The 22,828-nt window shown below is 33.8% G+C and overlaps 1 protein-coding gene and 1 pseudogene across 1 annotated transcript; both read left to right on the top strand.

The window, feature by feature from the left end:
• The first annotated feature begins 524 nt into the window (after positions 1 to 524).
• LOC120114370 (ribonucleoside-diphosphate reductase small chain A-like) lies at positions 525 to 5,543 on the top strand. The gene is made up of 9 exons (XM_039135312.1): positions 525 to 893; positions 1,818 to 1,978; positions 2,402 to 2,450; positions 2,906 to 3,032; positions 3,459 to 3,524; positions 3,653 to 3,769; positions 3,911 to 4,073; positions 4,577 to 4,647; positions 5,186 to 5,543. Exons 1-9 carry the CDS (start codon positions 722 to 724, stop codon positions 5,298 to 5,300), a joined length of 1,041 nt encoding a protein of 346 aa, XP_038991243.1. The 5' UTR covers positions 525 to 721; the 3' UTR covers positions 5,301 to 5,543.
• Positions 5,544 to 10,114: 4,571 nt separating this feature from the next.
• LOC120114362 lies at positions 10,115 to 19,301 on the top strand (annotated as a pseudogene).
• The last annotated feature ends 3,527 nt before the right edge of the window (positions 19,302 to 22,828 follow it).

Below are 22,828 nucleotides of genomic sequence, written 5' to 3'. Positions count from 1 at the left end.
AAAAAAAATAAAGAAAAAAGAGAACTGACGATCAACAACTAGCAACAAAATCGATATCACCACCAGCTAAACAAAATCAAAAAAGGAAACATTGATATGATCTGTAAAAAAACGACACACACTCAAAACAAAAAGAAAAAAGAGGGAAGGAGAGAACACTTAAAGGTTCATTTTATTCTAAATTTTTTATTCATAATTTTTTCTATCGAAAAATCACGAAAACCCTACCGACATTAAACTCTATAGACAAAGATATTTGAAGTCATATTTTATGAAAAAATAACATTATATGATGATCCTACACGTTATGATCAATAAATATACATCAAACTCACAAAACATTAAATTTGCAAATATATAATTCTCACAACACTTTGTAATTAGTGGATAATCATGTACACTAAATTGAAATTTGTGATTGTAATTTCATGACGTGGCAGAGGTTTCACCTTCCGATGAAAACAAACGGCGCCGTTTTGTACATGAACGAATAAATACAAACCATGCAACCGAAGGTACCCAAAACGAAAAAGAAAATAACAAAAAGCAAGAAGATCTCCTTTTTCCCTTCCCAATATCACACCAATCATCCAAAAACCCGTCTTTTTCACTTCGAAGAAAGGGTTTTTGTAGGGTTTTTCATATCTTTTATATCTTTCCCCACTTCCTCCATTCAATTTCTCAGCAAAAACAACGATAAAAAGGCAAAGGAAAAAGAGAAATGGGTTCGTTGAGAGACGAACAGGGTGAGGAAGATAGAGTAAGGGCGAGAGAAGAGAAGGAAGAGGAAGAGCCCATACTGAAACAACAAAACCAGAGGTTTTGCATGTTTCCCATTAGATATCAACCGCTTTGGGAGATGTATAAGAAGGCTGAGGCTAGTTTTTGGACTGGTACTGCGTACTTCTATTTTTTACCCTTATTTTCTCTGTTTTCAGTTTTTTTCTGGTCATTTTTGTGTTATTATTGTTTTCTCAATTGGGGTTTTTGATGTTTTGTCTGTTCGCAATTGGGTTTGCTTTAGAATTTTATAAAATTGGGGTTTTATGGATGAAATGTGAAGTCAAGTTACTAGTTTGAGGCAGACGTTAAAAGAAAATTGGGTTGTATGCTTAATTGAATTTGGAAATTGATTGTTGCATTGGGGATTTCGGTATCGATATATCGTCGTTGTTATACGTTTGTTCATAAGGTGCAGTGGCGATTAATGTTTTGAATTTTCTGTTTTTAAAATTTCTGTTGGCTGGCGGTTATGAGAATAAGCATTCAAACCATTAATTAGCTATCCAAAGAAAATGCAAGCAAAACTACCTTCTTAAAATATTGATATAGGCAACACCTTATCATGTTATTGAACTGTTTTTTTCCCTTATCACTCTCCTTCGTATTTATGTTAAGTTTATTAATGCAGAAGGACGGATGCATGATTTTATGTCAGGGGCGAACTCATAAAATTTTAGTGGAGGGCAAACTTATACGATCTTAGGGGAGGGTGAAAACAAATTATGAATAAAAAATACAAAGAACATAGTTAAATTATACGACAATTTGAAATTTTCAGTGGGTGACCTGCCGGTCCATCCCTGGTCATGCTGTAGGGATTATTGGTTAATGGCAATCTTTAACGTTTGCAATTTTGGTGTGCGATATCAACATGTGTTCGGACTTTTGAACAATTATAGTCCTTTTCTGAATGATATAAACTATTTTTGAAATTTTAGGTTTGCCTTTTCCCTTCCTTTTCTGTAAGATTTTCACCCGTAATTTCCTGCCCTTGGTTTGACCTCATTATCATAATTTTTTTAATGTTATTCCAGCTGAGGAGGTTGATCTCTCACAAGATGTTCAGCACTGGGAAACCTTGTCTGATTCAGAAAAACACTTCATAAGCCATGTGCTGGCCTTTTTTGCTGCATCTGATGGGATAGTTTTAGAGAACTTGGCTGCAAGGTTCCTAAATGATGTTCAAATTCCAGAGGTAGGTATTAGTTAAGTTGTTTTCAGGCTATTTTATTAATAACTTTAAGCATCAACTGGATAATATTTTAATTCTATTTATTACGTTTGGTTTTGCAATTTAGGTAACTGCATATTTATAAGCACTATAATAGGAGAATCATATTGCGACAGGTTTAGGTCTGGTGGGGGTAATATCAGGCCAATGTTCCCTGGACTGGGGGAGCCACCCCTGACCTAAACTTTTTGTAACCAAAAAAATATCAGGCCAATGTTCTGTTTAGCTTGTAAAGACTTTGCCTGCTTAGTTAGTCCTAGACTCAAAGGTCGTTAATGGCCAGTTTTGTTTTAAATAAAGGAAGGGGTTCTTGCGTATTAGAAACCAGTACATAGCCTGGTTCTTTCAAGTTTTTGATCTAACATCAGATTTCCCTTATTCTCTCAGGCTCGCGCATTCTATGGATTCCAAATTGCCATGGAGAATATTCATTCTGGTAGAAAATTGATCATTTACTATATTTGTTGATCTTCACGTCTAATGTGTGCCACCATTTCATTTAGTAAAAGAAAATTCTTGGCCAATTTAACCTATCAGGCCTGATGATTTTGGCATAATCTAGCTTACAGCTGCACTTCAAATTTCTGGACTGGCCTTTCAAATTATTTTTGGTGCTTGAAAAGTAAAGATGAGTCCTGCCTCTGGTTCAGTCCTAGCTCCAGTAAATCTCTATTGAGGTTGTCAAACTTGTCTGTTTTTAGGTAATTTTAGGGCTGGGTTTAACCTTCAGGAGTCGGCTGTTAGTTGGGCTAGATTGTCAGACTTATTTGTGCCTTAACAACCAACACAAGATGGTGGCTAGCAAGCATTTACTAAGTTGTAGTCTTCTGCTGATTTCCCATCCTGAATTAACGTTATCTGATTGTGTATATTTTCTGATGCCAATGCTAGAAATGTACAGCTTGCTTTTGGAGACATATATCAAGGATTCTAAAGAAAAACATAGATTGTTCAATGCTATCGAAAGCATCCCTTGTGTCAGTAAGAAGGCTAAATGGGCTATGGATTGGATTCAGAGGTATTATTTTTTAGTCCTGCTCTTTGGCGACTTATTATTTGAAGCCAAATAAGCAATTTGATTAAAGAATTCTCAACGCGTAGGACTAAAAGTTTGGTTGAGCATTTTTACGAAGGTTTTTCTAACTTGGATTGAACATTTCACATGTTTGATTCCTTAATGCAGAACTTACAGCCTAAATATGATAGAACTTGAGTTGGAAAATTGATGCATATATGTTTGCAGTTCTTTACTTTATATCACATTTTACACCAATTTATTTATCAAATATTGATCTCAGTAGCATCGACTCCTTTCTGTACCATTGAATGTATGGACTTTGTTTGGCCAGCATCATTATGGTTGTCAAGTTGATTTACACTTTAAACTAATCAAAGCAGTACCTTTCTTTCTTTAAAAGGACTCTTTTGTTGTGTCTGTATGCAGTTCCACTTCGTTTGCCGAGAGACTTGTGGCTTTTGCATGTATTGAAGGAATCTTCTTTTCTGGAAGGTAATATTCTTTTTCCGGTGGGTCTCTATATTTTGTAGAGTTTGTATTTCTTGTACTTTTCTACTAAGAAGTTCGATTTATTTTTGTAATTTTCTTCCTTTTCACTGATTATTCATCGATGATTTCAGCTTTTGTGCCATTTTCTGGCTTAAAAAGAGGGGTTTGATGCCTGGTTTGACATTCTCAAATGAGCTTATATCTAGAGATGAGGGGCTTCACTGTGAATTCGCTTGCCTTCTTTATGGGTAGCTTTCTATTTTTAAATTTTTATTAAAATATATTTGGAAACAATTGAACTTTTGTTTGTGCATTTTATTTGTCAATGGCTGGATATGTGGGTTAGACTAGGAAATTTTTAGATGTGAAAATTTTGCACCTGCTTACAGGTTGCTCCGGAAGCAACTTAATTGGCAAAATGTCCATCATATTGTGAACGAAGCAGTGAAAATCGAGACTGAGTTTGTGTGTGAGGCTCTTCCTTGTGCACTTATTGGCATGAACTCAACACTCATGAGCCAGTACATAAAGTTTGTGGCTGATCGTCTTCTGGTATACGTCTGTTAATTTGTTTATCTTTTAAGAGTTATATTGACTTACCTTGAACGAAAATATATCTTACAAATCCATGGCATACAGATACACCAAAATACACATTAATATATATTCCATGAAACTTATAATTTGTTTCTTAATCCTGAACTGATATATACTTATCCAAAATAAGAAGAAACCTTTCAATACATTTGTAATAGATCATCTGACTTTTGAATTTGATCATCGATGCTTGATTGTAATACACTGCAATCCAAAAAATGAGTTAAAACGATCATAAAATGTTACTACTATCATCAATAGAAGAGACTAAATATTTGTTTTAAAATTAGATTTGATAGGCAAAGGTGGATTGGATTGTAAATTATACGATTTTGCATGAAGACTTTCTCCATTTTAATTGATTTTGGAAGCTTAAAAGGTGTCTCTAGTAGTTGAAGACAGTTCTTTTTTTGGATGAAAAGAAACAAACCAGTGACTCATTTCTCATTTATTTACAGGTTGCATTGGGCTGTCAAAGAAAGTACAACGTGGAAAATCCTTTTGATTGGATGGAATTTATATCTTTACAGTAAGTATTAATGGCCTTGCTGCCTTCTTTGCAGTGGTTTTAAGTTATGCTGATTGTTACATTTTCTTTAAGCTGACGTCCAGAATGTGGACTCTTCAACGTCTACTTAAGACACATATACCCTTTTGCCTGTGACATTCGTTCTACTTATTTTGTCCACTTCCTAAACTTTTTGAATGATTCTCGCTTTTGGCGGGACTGTCCCAAACAAATTATTTCGGAGATTAGACATGTATGTGAAATGTGAGAGTTCATTGAAGTCTTCCCTTGTAACATCACCATAATAAATATAGGGAGGAAATTTGTGTTGCAAGGGGTTGTAAAATTTGACTTCTTTGAGTCTTGATTATCAAGGATGGTTTATTGTCAAGCTTAGCTGTGTGAGTAAGGATAGTAGTTAAGTTGTTGATGATCATACCGTTGATTCGACACATTTTGTATTCTCTAAGCTAGCATTTACCCGGCATGTACGTAAGCTATATCATTTATGACATCTCTAGACCGTATTCCTTGTTTAAACGTGTATTCGACTTTGCAGAGGAAAAGCCAACTTCTTCGAGAGGAGGGTCGGTGAATATCAGAAAGCATCTGTTATGTCGAGCCTTCAAAACGGAGGTAAAAACTACGTTTTCAAACTAGACGAAGACTTCTAAGTCCCCCCCATTGGTCTAGTTTCCATTTTGTTTTTTTCACCTAGAGTATTATATAGATGCCACCAAACTAGATTGAGACTTCTAAATCGCCCCATTGATTCTATAGATGCTGCCAGTGAGTATCAAAACATTCTTTGTGGCAACTCTTCTTGTCTATAATATCGTTTCGTCTTGCGGTAAATTCCGAAACACCGGTTCGATGCCTGCAGCAATAAAGCTTAAATTACATATTATGTAAATATATTATGCCATGGCATCATTAATCTTGGACTATGTACAACAATAATTTATTCCCATATTTGCTGTCATGTGGTGAAAAGTCTACATAATCATCACCTAGTTTGCACTTTGCACTTGCTTGTCTTACTTTCCCTTCAATCCACTAAATTATTTATTCTGTACGTTTCAAATTAGATAAGTTACATAATACATATGTGGCTGCCAATTACATACTATATGAGTCAATATATATATATATATATATATATATATATATATATATATATATATATATTATGAATGCTGAAGGGTTCAATCATTGATTTAAACGGTTTATTTTTCTATTCGCCCTTTTAGAGTGTTGTGCAAGGCTCAACTTTGATTTGGAAGGAAAATTCTTCCAACATAGTAAGAGATGGCGTGAGACGGGTTTTCCGTCGTCTTGAACCTGACCCGACCCGAAAATGAAAGGCTTTTACACGACTCCAAACTGTTCCAATACCCGGTGATTTTCCACCTGTTTTGAATCCGTCTTAAAATTTAGATCAAAATCACCGTCTATCTTGAACACGTCTCAAAATTTAGATGAAAAAACTTGTCTGATCCGATTTGAATAACTTTTTTATTTTTATCTAGTAAGTAGGGGAGATAATTGAAAAAATATATATACAAAGAGACATTATAATGATTAATTTAAAATATATATCACGGGTATTATAGTAATTATCTCGAGTTTCATAGGATCAAGATTTTTTTTATTCTAAATCTGACTCGGTTTTGACTATGACTCCCTTGACAAAATTCGTCTTGAATCGAAATTTCAAAAAAAAAAATCAATCTTATAACACCGGAACTCATTTAAATATTTGTGATAACAAGAATGAAAAGCAAGTAGGGTCTTGCTTTTCTTCTAGGGTTTAATATTTGATATCTAAACCTAAGAGTTTGGCAACCTAACGACCTAACCAGCAAATTCCAACTGATCAAGTAACTCATTTGCTTTTAGTTTTCTCTCTCTTTAGATTGAGTAAAAAGAATGAAATTTTGGAGTGCAAGAAATGTATACTATTGCAGTTATCTACGTTAGGTTAATAATATTTCGAGTTTAAATCTTGTGAATGAAAAAGAACAGTGTTGGGAATGAGATTTAATTCGATTTTATTTTGAATTTAATCGAGATTTTAGTGATTATCGGATTTCCGAGTCTAACACCCAAAAATGAAAAAGAAAGTTTATGCATGTTGGAGCTTTGAGTTATGGTTGCTTTGCTTGCCGCATTGGTGCTTTTGGTTACATTTGACCTATCAGAATTTAAATTGTGTTGCAATTATACATTCATTTACGATACATTTATCGTGATTACAAACATAATAGGTGTTACTGTGATAGTTATGGACATTGTACTCATGCAGTAACAGCTTTGAACGACACCATTAGATATATAACGGGTGTTATTATGATAGCGGACCGTTATTTAAATCCCCAGATATGAAGATGCTAAATGGATGGACCATTTCACCTAACTTTAGGATCCGGTGCTTTTATGATAGCAGACCGTTATTTAAATCCCTAATGACACCTGGTAGATGATTTATGATATTAAACATGCATTCATTATATTATATAATAAATTTTCTGGGAAATTGCATGTAGAAACATGGCAAAGTCAGATTTCTTCATATAAACAATTACTATATCTTCATCTCTAGGGAATCATATGATACCATGCTCACAAACCAAACCAGACCAAAGTGGAGGATTTTTCTTTTTTGGATCTAGCATTGCCACCTCTGTCATTTCTTGTTTATTTTTTGCCTACTGAATATTTTATGTAGATATGTAAATAGGACGTGTCAGATGAGGTTTCAATCAAGTTAATCTAGATCAGGTCAATTCGAGTTCGAATGCCCATAAGAAATGGATGTCCCTTGTTTCCATATGTAATGGGGTAAGGGGAGGTAAGATAGTAGAGCCTCTAACACCAGTTGAACAACTTACGTAGAAGACCTCCGAATTTGTTGAGGCTCAAAATAATTATTTATGACCTCAACTAGAGGTTCAGATTAAATCGGATCGGATCGGATAGGGTAAATTCAAGTTGTAGGGTGGTGGTGGAGGGAGTTCAACCATATTTGTTGAGGCTTGGGATAATGATGTGTGGCCCCAACAAATCATTTTCCCCTAACTAATAAGCTCTAACAGATAAAGCCAATGCCACTTGAGCTTTTACCTACCACCTTTTATCATGGAATCATAAACACTATAAATATACAAATATATTAAAATATAGGGTAAAGTATATAAATGGTCCCTCAACTATAAGATTAGTTTGTTAAGTCTCTTGACTATTAAAAAATTAAAAAATGATCATTTAACTATAGGGTATTACTTTATTATGTTCACTCGACTATTAAAAGTTATAAAATTATCACTTTACTATTCATATATTCCAAACTCTTCACTTTCTATTAAAATATTAACAAACAACTAAACTGAACGTTAACATGTTAATTGATATATGATAGTTTTTGAGATTCAATGATCATATTTTATTATCATCAAGTTTACGTCCAGTTCTGACTACTTTCATTTTTTAACATAAATAGATAGTTTAAAACATGTGAATAATCGATGGACTCAACAAAGAAATGTCTTATAATTAGAGGATCTTTATATATTTTACATAATATATAAATATTATTTTAATATAAATATGATAAATTAAAAAAAAGGGTTTTCCATTTGCACCTTCCACTTCCTTTTCCTCCGGTTGATATATGCCAATGTCATGATTATCATCACTTAAGGAGTAGGACTTGGGGGGCCAATCTCACCCCCTGTCATCATCTTCACCTACCCTAACCACTATATATATATATATATAATTATAAGTATTATATATATATTTATAAGTATTATTTTTATAATTATCAAATTCTCTGCATTGAAAATGACAACATGCTGGTGTAAGGTTGAAGAATGCATACATACATTTATTTTATAAAGGTGAGATCAGACCATCTCATATCAAAGTTATTTTAAATCAATGAGTAAAGTAGATAATTTTGTAAAATCGTTTTAAAACATCCAAAGACTAGGTCAAACCATCACAAATTGTTCACACTTATCACGAGCAACAACTCCGATGGTAGATAGTTATGTGTTCCTATTGGTTTGGTGAGTGGTGGGCCATATAGGTTTGTGGAGTTCCCATGATTTCTTAACTTAATTTTTTTTGCATAACAAAGAAATATCATACATTTAATAATTTATTGTAATTATTAAATAATTTTAGTAATAAATGATTTTTTTGAGGTATTGAATTCGAATAACGGGAATTCAAAATATGAGTGTTTAATATTAAATAGTTGAGAGTTATGTTTGAATAAATACTACCTTATACTTACCTCATATTAACAAAAAAATATTATATTTTTAAATAAAAAGTAATAATTTAAATTTTAACATTATTAGTAGAAAACTAAATTAATAAGGTTACTTTTATGATAAATTATTATTGATTAATCGATTAACGTATTAAATATTGGTAGAATTAGAAAATATTTAACACTATAAAAATCCATGCCAACTAAACCTTCCAATTGCCTTCTCTCAATTTATCAATTAAATTTATGTTTAAGGTTGAGATAAGATTATAAAATTTAGGTTAAATTATACAGATGGACATTCCACTTTAGAGTATTGTTTTATTGAATCGTATGATTATTAAAAGTTACAAAATAATCTCTTGACTATATTTTGTTGCTATTTTAAGTTTCCGATTATTAAAAATTACAAAATGGTCACCCGAATATTCTTACGTTCTAAAATTGTCATTTTTATTTAAAAAATTGATGGTAGTTTGAGCTGGACGTTAACCTAATGACTAGGATATGATAGTCGTTTGAGATTATGAGATCATATTATATCATGTATTAGCCAACAGATTAACGTCTAACTCAAATTACCATCAACTTTTTAACGGAAAATGACGATTTATAACACAATGAATAGTAGGATGGTCATTTTATAACTTTTAATTGTATGATCGCTCAATAGTTTATCCAAAAATTTAATAGTAAAAAAATAAGTGATTGATCCACTCAATTTTAAAAAGTTGATTTAATCAATTTTTTCTTAATTTTTCATAACTAATAAAAAATTAAGTAATTAGTTGATATAATTGTTTAGATACATAAAAAACTATACATAAAATGATTAGATTACGGCAATATTATTCTCTTACTCAAATTAGATCATATTATCAACTTTTTTATGGAAAAACTATTTACTATTTAATTAAATAATAAACAATGGACTTAAAAAAATTATTATGTGATATGATCTGAATGAAAATATAATTAATGAAATTATATAATTATAATCAATTCTTATACACAAAAAACAAATTATTAGAAATGTTTTATGTATAAAATTCAAAGTTTTGGATTAAAGAAATGTTGTTATCTATGCTAACAACCACTGCTCCTCTTCTCCTTCTTCTTCCATCGTTTACTTTTCTCAATTTTATGTCAAATTTATTTCCAAAATCCATTTTTTTATATTAAAAAAGATCCAAAAAAGAGAAAAAATTACTCCAAAAATCATAAACAAAAGAAGGGTCTCCGTTTGAAGCCTCACTCGCAAACTCTCGCCATTCTTTTCCTCAAAACTGTGACTTCTTCTTCTTGTTGTTTTTCATTGCAAAACGATAAAGGAAAACAAAGGTGGCTGCTTGCTGTGGAGCTTTAGACCAATGGAGTTGAGCTTGCAAAACAGCAGGCTATGGGAAGAGGTCATAGAACAGACAAAGGTGGCGAAAGAGAAGGGTATCGATCCTTTGTTCTGGGCTTTACAAGTGTCTTCCAGTTTGAGTTCCTCTGGAGTTGCTTTGCCTTCAACTGATTTTGCCCACGTGCTGGTTAACTACATTTGTTGGGATAATAATATCCCGATTCTGTGGAAGTTTTTGGATAAAGCTTTGATGATGAAGATGGTCCCTCCTTTACTTGTTATTGCTCTGCTTTCACAAAGGTGGTCTTTTTTCAATCTACTTGTGGTTTTTGGGAGATTTTAGATTCTGGGTTTTTGTTGAAGGTGTGGTATTTGTTCATTGGTGATGAATAGATTTGATGAAGTTAAATTTGATTCATTTCAAGTTCCTCACAAGTGTTATAATTGGGGTTTTCACTTAATTTTGTTTGTTTGTTTTTGTTTTGGAGATTTAGGGAGATTTGGAAAAATATTTTACCCATTTCCTTTGAAAAGCTGAAAGATTTATCCTTTTTCTATTTCTTGAAATGCAAATCTTCATTCATTTTGTACTTCAATCTGAAGATGATATTGATAATAGTCTATATTTTTTTTTCTTTCAAATTTCTTTATTTATAATTATGTAGCTTCCTTATCTGTTATTCATGGTAGTGAGAGATTGGACAGAAATGAGGGAGGAGAACTGGATAAGAAAGCATTGGTCTTAAGTCACATTTAGTCTACTAAAGTGATGAAAGAAAAGCTGCAAATATTTTGATTCAGCTGATTTTAGGCTTTACTTCAATAATTTTAGGACGTGTATGACTTTTCTTTTCATTCTTTTTTTCTCAGCCATTGAATGGTTGCCATGATAGTGCCTGAATTTTTTTTCTTTGTTCTACTTATCTTCAACTTATTTCCTAATATTTAGGATAGGAGATGTAAATTGAGTTTCAGGTTGGTAATACCGACAGTGTCGCTTGGGAAATTCGATACAGATAGTGTTGTTTCAACTTGTGGTATAGATGCTATCATCCCAACATATCTAATTCCCTCACTTTCTTGGTATCTTTCTTTCTACAGAGTATTGCCGAATCGGCGTTCCCATCCAGCTGCGTACAGGCTTTACTTGGAATTTCTTAAAAGACATGCATTTGCACTTAAGTGTCAAATTAGTGGACCAGGTTATGAAAAGTGAGTACTTTGATCCTTATTGCGTGCGTTAGTTGACACACACACACACTCGCAAAATGGACAAAAGACTCGAAACATATATATAAATATCAGCCTGCAAAATGTGGGACAAAGAGAAGGAAAAATATTGTCTAGCTTGCAGCTTTGAGCATTATATTACAAAAATGGTCTTCACATATGAGTATGGGGTCTACAGTTTTTGTTACAACATATTATTTCATGTCAGTATATCTGTATCGAAATTATCTAATGTTGTTTCATATGCTTTATAATAACCATTTTCTGTCTTCAACATGATCATTGTGCTTCAATTGTAATATCTGAAGATGTGTTAGCATCATAACCAACTCCTAAGAACTCATTAGGCTACAATTGCTAGTTAGCCTTGCTAAACTACACAGCTTACTAGCATTTCATGGTTGTCCTGGTAAATTTAAGGGATTGTGTTTTTAATTTATAAAAACGCTATTTCCATTTCGTACTCATTGCATGTTTAAAGTATGGCATTACAGAAAATACTGCAACCATGAATACCTTTTACTATCTTGTCGACTTGGACCTTTTTAAAATATTTTAGACTGTAATCTATTGAATTTTGATTAAAATGACAATTGTAGACTGTTCTGATTATTATCAAGTCCATGATGAGCTTTGGACCCTCAACACCATTCAAGTGCTTTTGATTAAAATGACCGTTGTAGATTGTTCTGATTATTGTCAATTTTCCATTTCTAATTTCCGTGCTTTCTCTCCACACAGGGTCATGAAATCAATAGATGCTACTCTTCATCTTTCTGAGATTTTTGATCTCCAAACAACAGAATCTGCCATTCTGGTGGTTGAGTTCATCTTTTCAATTGTGTGGCAGTTGTTAGACGCATCATTAGATGACGAGGGGTTGCTGGAACTTACTGAGGAAAAGGTTTCTAGATGGGCAATTAAACCTCAGGAAATGGAAATCGATCGTAATGATGTTTATGATGAGAAAAAGATTGCATATCTTGAGTGGTTGCAGAATTTCAATACTACAATGGCTATTGAGATAATTGGACAATTTCTGCAAAATAAAGTGACTTCTAGGATTCTTTACCTGGCCCGGCGAAACATGTATGTATCTTTTTAACTCACGATACCTTCCTAACCTTTATGTGTTCTTTTTTATGTAACACTTTTAGTTATTTCCCCATGCATTTTGGTTTTCTGAGCAGTGAAATGGTAAGCTCTTTTATCCTAGTTAATAACAAAGTAAAAAAAAAGGATACCATTTACACATTGTTTTATCTTTAAGTGCATACATACAATGAATGGTTTGTATGCATGCTTCTGCATGTGTATCAATAAAGTTCTTCCCTTTTTTTGGTAAATTTATGTTAATTCTACCTTCAGGATTGTTTCTGTTTAGCATGTTCTACTTGAACAACCCATAGCCACTTTTCGGGTATGATAATTGCGTAACAATCTTACACCACTTTCCAGGTCTTCTCACTGGGTGAATTTCATTCAGAGTTTGCGGCTTCTTGGCGCAAATTCAGCAGCACTGAAAAATTCAAAGGCTTTAACATCTGAGGATCTTTAGAGTTGACATCAGATAGTCGTATTGTCTTGTCTAGAAAATGCAAAACAAGTTCGGTGCAAAAGTTCCATGCTGTTATGGCATTTGAATCTCTGGCTTCTTCAGCTGGTTTATGCCATGGAGCTAGTCGTTCTGATCTTTGGCTCCCTCTTGATCTAGTATTAGAAGATGCTATGGATGGTTATCTAGTTAACACGACAAGTGCAGTTGAAATTATAACTGGTAAAGTTAGACATCTTCTTTGGTTGAATGATATTTTCAGTTGAAAATTTTCGGTAGACTGTTGTAGCAAACTGATATGCAAGAAAGTGAACAATTAAGTTTAATACTGTGCAGGTCTGATCAAAACTCTTCAAGCAATAAATGGGACCAGCTGGCATGACACCTTTTTAGGCCTTTGGATCTCATCTCTTCGGCTTGTTCAAAGGGTTAGAATTTCTTATAACGTTCAGAAGCTTTCTGTTCTGTTTTCTCTAAATGGTAACTACGTTCAACAGGGGATCTGATGAATTCTTAAAGCATTCAAAATTTACCAAGACTTCTGTTCCTGTGACTTCTTCAGCTCTGAAACGGACTTAAATTTTCACTCTTAGAGTTGTAACAGTAATATTTGGTGTTGGTACTTAAAATTCATGATAGTGATACGGCCAATTCAATAGAAAAATTATGCATACACACATAAAGATATATAAAAGGAAAATGTTCTTGCTTTGCTTTACCAAGTTCTTTCTTTTATAACAAGCATTACATTCACTTTGGATGAACTATAGGTCTATTATTTTTTTATAACGAGTACGCCGACTGCTATACCTTACCTTTAGTTCTTAATTAACTGTTAGGAAAGAGATCCCATTGAAGGTCCGCTTCCCCGGCTGGATACACGTTTGTGCATGCTACTGTCTATTATAATTCTTGTGGTTGCTGATCTTATTGAGGAGGATGAAGGTGCACCAAGTGATGAAAAAGAATATGGCTCAACTACCACTAATCACTGGAAAGAAATGAAGTTTTCCAGGAAACGTCGTGATGATCTAGTCTCCAGCCTACAAGTACTTGGTGATTATCAAGGCTTGTTAGCTCCTCCAAAGTCTGTTGTTTCTGCTGCAAATCAGGCTGCTGCCAGAGCAATGTTGTTTGTCTCGGGAATCAATGTTGGGAGTGCATACTTCGAGTGCATCAATATCAAAGACATGCCTATCAGTTGTTGTAAGTTATGTCTTGTTCTATCGATCAATATCACTTATCACTTATCCTTTTTCACAAGTATTGAAATGTAAACCATGTGCATATGTTTATGGGGTAGTGGATAAATCCATAGGTGGTTTCCTTTTGTTTTAGAATTTGACCAGAGAAGTTTATTTTGGGTTCTAAATACATACTGAAATGGCATTCAGCCAAGATAAATTGGGAAGCCAGATCTTTTGGAGGGATGGGGGCAGAAAATTCTAGGAATGATGCAAATGTTGAGATATTTTTTGGGGTGGAAAATTCTACAAATGGTGCAGCTGTTGAAATATTTGTAATGCATCCAACACGGATATGGTTAGATTTTTCTAAGTTTTTTCATATATTTGGGGATCCTTGAAGGTCATATCGCCATATCTAAATGTCGGATATGAGTGTCTGACTCGAGTACTTAATGAAAATGAAGAGTCCAACCAACATAGCTTTCCCAATTGGTATTTCCATTCCATAGAATTATTTCAAAACCATTTTATTTGTTTTTTGCAAGGCCCCAACCAAAACCTTAGAAAACCTATTAAAATGAAGAGACTGATCTGACTAGCTTGTGGTTCAACTTCTTGCTTCAAGTTACTCCCAAATCCTTGCCGATTTTATAATCTGCATCTGTCTGCACTCTTGTATGACCTAAAATGAAAAGCATAGAAGAGTATAATCTTGTAACTTCAAAGTGAACCATCAGAAGTAAAGAAGCACCGAGCTTCACGATGAAGTGGTGATTCCAAAAGGGTTTCTTAATTCTTGGGGCTTTATTCCGGCTTCTATTAAACACATAAGAGAGAAGAAATAATCTCCTTCTTCTTCCTTTCTTTTAGTAGGAAAAGATTTGCATTGGATGGGAAGACATATGTGTAATGCACCCATTTAAAGGAAATATAGTCAAGAATTACCATTTGCTCTGGTTTGTGCTGCACCAGAACACATTTTTGAAATTTTCTTTAGTTGATTTCCAATTTGTTATACCACCAAAATCCTTCATGAATTTTGATTATTTTCTATAATTCTCACATTTTTAACACTTTATAATCTTGTGTTCTGATCTTTTTTGCAGCTGGAAACATGCGTCATCTGATTGTTGAGGCTTGCATTGTAAGAAATCTACTAGATACATCGGCATATTTTTGGCCAGGTTATGTGAATGGACGCATTAACCAATTACCTTATAGTGTTCCAGCTCAGGCGTCGGGTTGGTCATCATTCATGAAGGGGGCCCCGCTTACTTCATTAATGATTAATGCTCTTGTTTCAAGCCCTGCTTCCAGGTATACATATTTATCTCTTAAATTTGCTTCCTCCCTTTTTTTAGTACTGTATTTACAAAAAGCTTCTGTGAGTGATAAAATTCTCAAAATATACGAATCAAGCTGGAGGAAAGACCTGGCATGCAGAACACATAATAACGTTAAAACAAAATTTTGGCTATTTTGACTCATTGGGTGCACTATGTTGATCCAAGTGATCTTGATACATATAAGTTTTCAAATATCTTTAGTGTTTTGTTGATTTGGCCTGGTCTTCAGTTATTCCTTTTTCTTTCCTGAAGCCAGGTATATCAGTTGCTCTTTTTTGTAAATTTATCAAGGGTAAAGCAACTGAATTTAAGCTCATGGATTTGATGGAAGCTTAGCAGAGCTGGAGAAAATATTTGAGATTGCGGTCAATGGATCAGAAGATGAGAAGATATCTGCAGCTACAATTCTTTGTGGGGCTTCTCTAATTCGTGGTTGGAATATACAGGTAATAAGATGGATGTTCCATTTTATGTTACCATATTTCATTTGTGACCCTTAGCAATAATTTTGATGCAACTGCATTATCGTAACATTGAATGGTTCTTCCCATTTAACCTTTGGGTTTTTCCTTGGCTTTTTTGTTTTCTTTATCTCGTCTTTTTATTATCCTTGCTTTCTAATTATGTTTGAATATATATCCATGCAGGAATATACAGTTCAATTTATAACTAGATTGATGTCTCCTCCGATTCCTGCTGATTTTTCTGGGAGTGACAACCATTTGATAGATTATGCTCCTATGTTGAATGTACTAATTTGTGGAATAGCATCTGTCGACTGTGTTCAGATTTTCTCCTTTCATGGCCTGGTATGATTTGCTAACTTTCCTAAGCATATCCAGTTCACTGATAATGAGTGATATTGCTTCACGACCTTTCATGGATGAACAATTATGTATAGTTATTCTTTATCATCCACATTGATATAGTTTCTGTACCCCGGTAACTTTGGATTCAAAGATATATCAAATTTCCCATTAATGTAAGCTACAGACAAATTTTGTAAGACAAATGTCATGTATGATTCATATATTTATTTTTTTCATGACTGTGAGTTGTTTATTGACGAAGACCTCTATGCAAACTTTTCGGTAAATTTTATTGCTTTCTTTTTTTCCTGCCAGGTCCCACAGCTTGCTTGTTCATTGATGCCAATATGTGAAGTTTTCGGGTCATGTGTGCCCAATGTCTCATGGAATCTCCCCTCAGGGGAAGAAATCTCTCCCCATGCAGTTTTTTCTAATGCATTTGCTCTTCTTCTGAAGCTATGGAGATTTAATCATCCTCCTATTGAACACGGAGTTGGTGATGTACCCACAGTTGGATCCCAGCTGACTCCTGAATACCTTTTATTAGTCCGAAACTCCCATCTTTTGTCTTCTGAAAACACCCATAAGGATCGTAACAAAAGGAGACTCTCTGAAGTTGCAAGTTCATCATCCCCAGAACCTGTATTTCTGGACTCATTTCCTAAGTTAAAAGTATGGTATCGACAACATCAAAGATGTATAGCTGCAACACTCTCTGGTCTCGTTCATGGAACTACTGTTCACCAGACAGTGGATGGACTTCTTAACATGATATTCCGAAAAATTCATAAAGGAAGCCAGTCAATAACTTCTGTTACTTCTGGAAGTAGTAGTTCATCTGGAGCTGGAATCAAGGACAACTCCCTGAAACCTAACTTGCCTGCCTGGGATATCCTAGAAGCCGTTCCATATGTTGTTGATGCTGCTTTAACAGCATGTGCTCATGGAAGACTTTCTCCACGGGAACTGGCCACAGGTTAGTCTGGTGTGCTTATCTTATTTATAATTAGGAAGAGGAGAATCATACATTTGCAATAAGTCATTTCTGTTAGAGGAAAATGATAATGTTCAAGGCCAGTGACCTTTGGGCCAAATGTCACCCCTCCATCTATTTGTTTTGATCGAATTTATGTGACACCTATATATGATGCTTAGTTCTGATAAAATAGATACTGTTATAACCAGGATCTTGGATTATTTCAGGGCTAAAAGATTTAGCTGATTTTCTGCCTGCATCTTTGGCGACCATCGCTAGCTACTTCTCCGCTGAAGTAAGTCGATGTGTATGGAAACCCGTTGTTATGAATGGTATGGACTGGCCAAGCCCTGCTTCAAATTTGTCCAATGTTGAGGAACATATAAAGAAAATCCTAGCAGCCACCGGTGTTGATGTCCCTAGACTTTCTGCAGGTTTTTAGCTTTTGCCATCTTAAATTCTGAATGTTTACGTCTTTAAAGTTTACTGTGAAAGTATGCATGCTATCATACACAGATTGCATTTTGGACTGCATTTCTAGTTTCCACATTTCTATCTCTTAACCAAATGGCAATAGCATGTTTTGTTTTTGTTCTCGAAACCCGTATAGTGATTATATGACTGATGCATAATGTAATTACAGGTGGTAGCTCTCTAGCCACTCTTCCGTTACCGTTGGCTGCTTTTTTAAGTCTCACTATTACTTATAAAATTGACAAAGCCTCGGAAAGATTTCTGAATTTGGCTGGCCCAGCGTTGGAGTCCCTTGCAGCAGACTGTCCATGGCCTTGCATGCCGATTGTGGCTTCCCTATGGACCCAAAAGGCAAAGCGGTGGTTTGACTTCCTTGTCTTCTCTGCATCTCGTACTGTTTTTCTCCATAACAGTGATGCTACTGTCCAGCTTCTTAAAAGCTGTTTCACTGCTACACTTGGCTTGAACATTGCACCAATCTCCAGCAACGGTGGTGTTGGAGCTCTTCTTGGCCATGGATTCGGGTCGCATTTCTGTGGTGGTCTTTCACCTGTTGCTCCAGGGATTCTCTATCTACGCATTTACCGTTCCATGAGAGATATCGTGTTCATAACTGAGGAGGTGGTATCTCTCTTGATGCATTCTGTGAAAGAGATAGCATGTAGTGGCATGCTAAAACAGAAATTAGAGAAGCTGAAGACAAGCAAGAACGGGCTGAAATACGGGCAGGTTTCTCTTGCTGCAGCAATGAACAGGGTGAAACTTGCAGCCTCCCTAGCTGCATCTTTAGTATGGTTGTCCGGTGGCCATGGTCTCGTTCAGTCACTTATAAAGGAAACTCTTCCTTCTTGGTTTATATCTGTTCATAGGTCTGACCGAGAAGAAGGATCAGGTCTCGTGGCAATGCTCGGGGGATACGCACTCGCATATTTCACAGTGCTTTGTGGTGCGTTTGCTTGGGGAGTTGATTCTTCATCATCAGCATCGAAGCGGAGACCCAAAATCCTCGGTTCACACATGGAGTTCCTCGCAAGTGCACTCGACGGGAAAATATCACTCGGTTGCGATGGAGCCACGTGGCACGCCTATGTGTCGGGATTGGTGAGCCTAATGGTCGGTTGCACCCCGAGTTGGGTCCTAGAGGTGGATGTAGATGTGCTGAGGAGGTTAAGTAAGGGACTGAGACAAAGGGATGAAGAGGAGCTTGCTTTGGCCTTGCTTGGCATTGGAGGGGTTGGCACAATGGGTGCAGCTGCTGAACTTATAATTGAACATTGTGACCCCTAACTTTAACATCCCCACTTTTGTACATTAGTATTTCATTAACACAATAGTTCATTTTGTATTGAAAGCCTTGATTTTCTTTTCCGATACAGTGGAAATCGTCTCAGAAGTTAAGATTCGAATCTCAGACATGTCGAATGTTACATTTTAAGCTTAGTCTTATAAATCAATCAAGTTAAGTTTTGAATTTTGTTTTTTGGATGATGAATATTTTCTTTTGATGGAAGATTTTTTTTTTGTTGCCCTTTCAGTGTTTTAGGTTTTGTCTTGACTAATCCGGACCGATCCGGATCGTACATCTAGTTTTGGTGGGTGAGTATCTTAACAGAAATTTCTTGCATACCCGAAGACTCGAACTCGAAGCCTACTTAAACGATATCAAATTGCTTACGACTTTCGGTATAGATTTCTTTTATTAATCTTTTTTTTTGGTATGTGGTTCTACGAAATTTCTTGGTTGCTTGCTTTCAAGATGTCTGATTTCTTAATTCGTTTGTACATGACATTTTGTTGGTTTTCGAATATATACGTTAGATGAGACTGCAACTAAGAATGTATTAGTTTTTCATTCTTTTGCTTTGGATTTTCTCCAAGTTTTTCTCTTATATGTCTGTGGTGCTCGGAGATGTCATAACACTCTTACTCATCAATTTATCGTTGGTCGTTCACCATTATATTTTATTTATGATAGTTATAAATATATTTTCCAAATATCTAATATAAAAAGACGTTGATAGATGTTTTATTTAACCGATGAATATATCATTGAACTACTTTTAAAAAAAATACATTTCTACATTATGGTTGAAGAAAATGAAGAGAGTTTATTTTTCTCTAAAGGCTCATATAGAGAGGAATCTATTTTATAATAATCATTTTGTGTTTATACATTCATCATGCTGATTTTATATGCAGAGACAACAAATAAACATTTTAAAATTTGTTAGTTTAAGCGATAAGCAGTTTGATATCACCTAAGTAAACTCGGAGTTCGAGTTTTTGAGTATGTAGAAAATTCTCACTGGGAGACCTACTCACCAAAGTCATATGTACAACCCGAGTCGATCCGAATTAATTAAGGCGAATATAATTATAATTCAATCACTAAAATTTTAATTCATTAAATTAAATTCATTGTTTCCCTTTAAAGAGACAATTTTTGAAAGTTTACGTTTCAACCTTTATACTTTCATTTCTTATAATTTGATCTCAAAATTATAAAAAAAATTAGTAAAATCGTCGTCATCTATCGATAATTTTATCAAAATTATATTAAATTATCGATAAATTTATCATATACAATAACATTCATCCTATATCTTTAAATATTTTTTTTAATTATTTTTATTCACAAATACCCCTAATTTAACCCCTATTTGAAATGTCTAGTGGGTGGGGCACTAAAGTTATTTCTATAATTTTTCTTTATATAAAATATGTACATTCGACCTTCCTATTACAATGTTGTTCATTGAGAGAAACTACTTGCCTCCTATTATTGACTTCCCAAGTCTCCCAACAAAATGGAACACAAAAAAAAAATACTTTTCCACCCATAATATTTTGAAACTTTTGACATGAGAGAGAGAGAGAGAAAACTTTTAAGCCCTAAACACGTGTAATTATAATATAATATTTTAATTAGTCTGTGTGACTATAATACATTATCTGTTCAAAAGACTCTCGATCATTCGACAATGAACTCTCAAACACCTTTGCAGATGTCATGCTCGAACCTAAAATTATTTAGGATAACAATCATCTCTTTAACCATTGAAGTGACTTGATTTGTGCTATAATATAATATTTGAATACATGTTATTCGTTGGTTTGGTAGAATGTAATCTTAAGTCTTTGATTTGATATTATAAATAGAATAAATTAGGGTAAAGTATATAAATGGTCCCCTGATTACATGATGATATTTTATTAAGTCTCTTGACTATTAAAGTTACAAAATGATTCTTCGATTATAGGGAGTTGTTTTTTTAGTCTATTGACTATTAAAAGTTACAAAATGATCACTCGATTATTTATTATGTTCCAAACTCCTACTTTTTCGTTAAAAAATAACAGTCATTTGAGTTGGATGTTAGCATGCTGACTTTGATATGATAGTCGTTTTAGATTATGAGATCAAATTTTATCATATCTCAATCAACAAGTTAACATACAACATAGACAACCGTCAATTTTTTTTAATGAAAAATGATATTTAGAATATAATGAATAGTCGAATGATCATTTAGTAACTTTTAATAGTCAAGGGATGACAACATGTCGTTTTGATGTCAAATAAAGTTTAGCCTTAATCTTAATAAAAATAAAAATAATAGTATAAAGAGTGTAAGGGTTTATCCACAGAGACTAATGAAGATGCTGAAACGGTTATTCTTGATATTTGATCTTTGCGAAAAAAATGCAAGTAAAGCAAAAGGGGATGTGTTTGATAGAAAGATTTGTAAAGAAAATAAAAGAATTAAAGAAAAAAAAAATTTAGATTTAAAACCAATATGATGAAATCAACCTCAGGCTTTTGCATTACTCATATTCCAATCGATCACTGAATAAGATTTTTCCTCCGGTTAAATGTCGGTTTGAGTCCTTAAGGTTCAATCCTTGTAGCTCATTTTTTTCTCTTTGGTGATTGATTTTCCCAAATCTATTTTAAGATTCACAATCCTTGTTCAAATTAACTTCAACTATCGCTGTTAATTCAAAACATCTTAAAAGCGCTAGGAAAAACCCAACTCGAATTATGCTTTCTCTATGAAAGTCGAACTCGATCCCGATTTCTCTTAGCGTGCCATCACTAAGTGTGTTCAAGGGAATTCAATCAATTGATTCTATAAGTTCAACGTTAAACCATAAAAACATCCAAGCCAAAGTCTATTTTTGAAGTGAAATCGTTTTGATCTTAAGAAAAACCGATCACCAATCTAGTTTCCTAAAAATTCAGAATTTAATATGAGGTGCTTTTCAATTCTCACGAAAGGAATTGAGTCATCGCTTAAGCCCTTGGCTTTGGAAAACTTAGCTAAGCATGGTATAAACCATACTTAGCATTTTAAAAGAAAATAAAGTAAACTTGAAAGTAAAATAAAACAAAATATAGATTTTTATAAATCTAAAGAAAGAAAGAAACAAGAGAGTTCAAGAGTGAATGATCTCAACGATGAATTGAAGCTTACCCCAATGAAGTATTTGTAGTCCTCAAAAACCCTAAAAGATACATTTAAAATTAAAAAGATAATTTTAAAATAAAAATAAAAAATAAAATAAATCCTAATTTGAATTCAAAAAATTCGGTTGAGTCTTTGGTCTTCATGCCACTACTGACTGGACCTTCTAGAAGCTGTTGACTAGATGCCACATCAGAAAAGTCATGCCCCAAACCATGCCCACTAATCTAATCATGATTCCAGAAAATAAAAAATTGCACAATTTCACCAGTTTTAGCAACGTTTCTGAAATCTACTGCCCTGCATTGAAAATGAATGAAAATGTCAAAGTTAGCAACTTAAAATAGCTAATTAAGGAGTAATTAATCACAAAATAATGTATAATTTAAGCACTAATCAAGACTTAATAAAATAATATTCTAGTCAAGGGACCATTTATTTACTTTATTCAATAAATTAAGTTAAAAAGATCATCCTATTAATAAAGTTGTATAATATATAATCTAAATTAATTAACCTATAAATAAGATAT

This window comes from Hibiscus syriacus, unplaced genomic scaffold, assembly GCF_006381635.1.
Source record: "Hibiscus syriacus cultivar Baekdansim isolate YM2019G1 unplaced genomic scaffold, ASM638163v2 tig00000778_pilon, whole genome shotgun sequence".
In the NCBI taxonomy this organism is placed as follows: Eukaryota; Viridiplantae; Streptophyta; class Magnoliopsida; order Malvales; family Malvaceae; genus Hibiscus; species Hibiscus syriacus.
The sequence above is the reverse complement of the archived record's forward strand: the minus strand, read 5'-3'. Positions and strand labels throughout refer to the sequence as shown.

Coding starts and splice junctions, on each gene's coding strand:
- LOC120114370 (XM_039135312.1), top strand. CDS start 722: ATGGGTTCGTTGAGAGACGAACAGGGTGAGGAAGATAGAGTAAGGGCG. Junction 2,451..2,905: donor CATGGAGAATATTCATTCTG/GTAGAAAATTGA, acceptor TGCCAATGCTAG/AAATGTACAGCTTGCTTTTG. Junction 3,033..3,458: donor GCTATGGATTGGATTCAGAG/GTATTATTTTTT, acceptor GTCTGTATGCAG/TTCCACTTCGTTTGCCGAGA.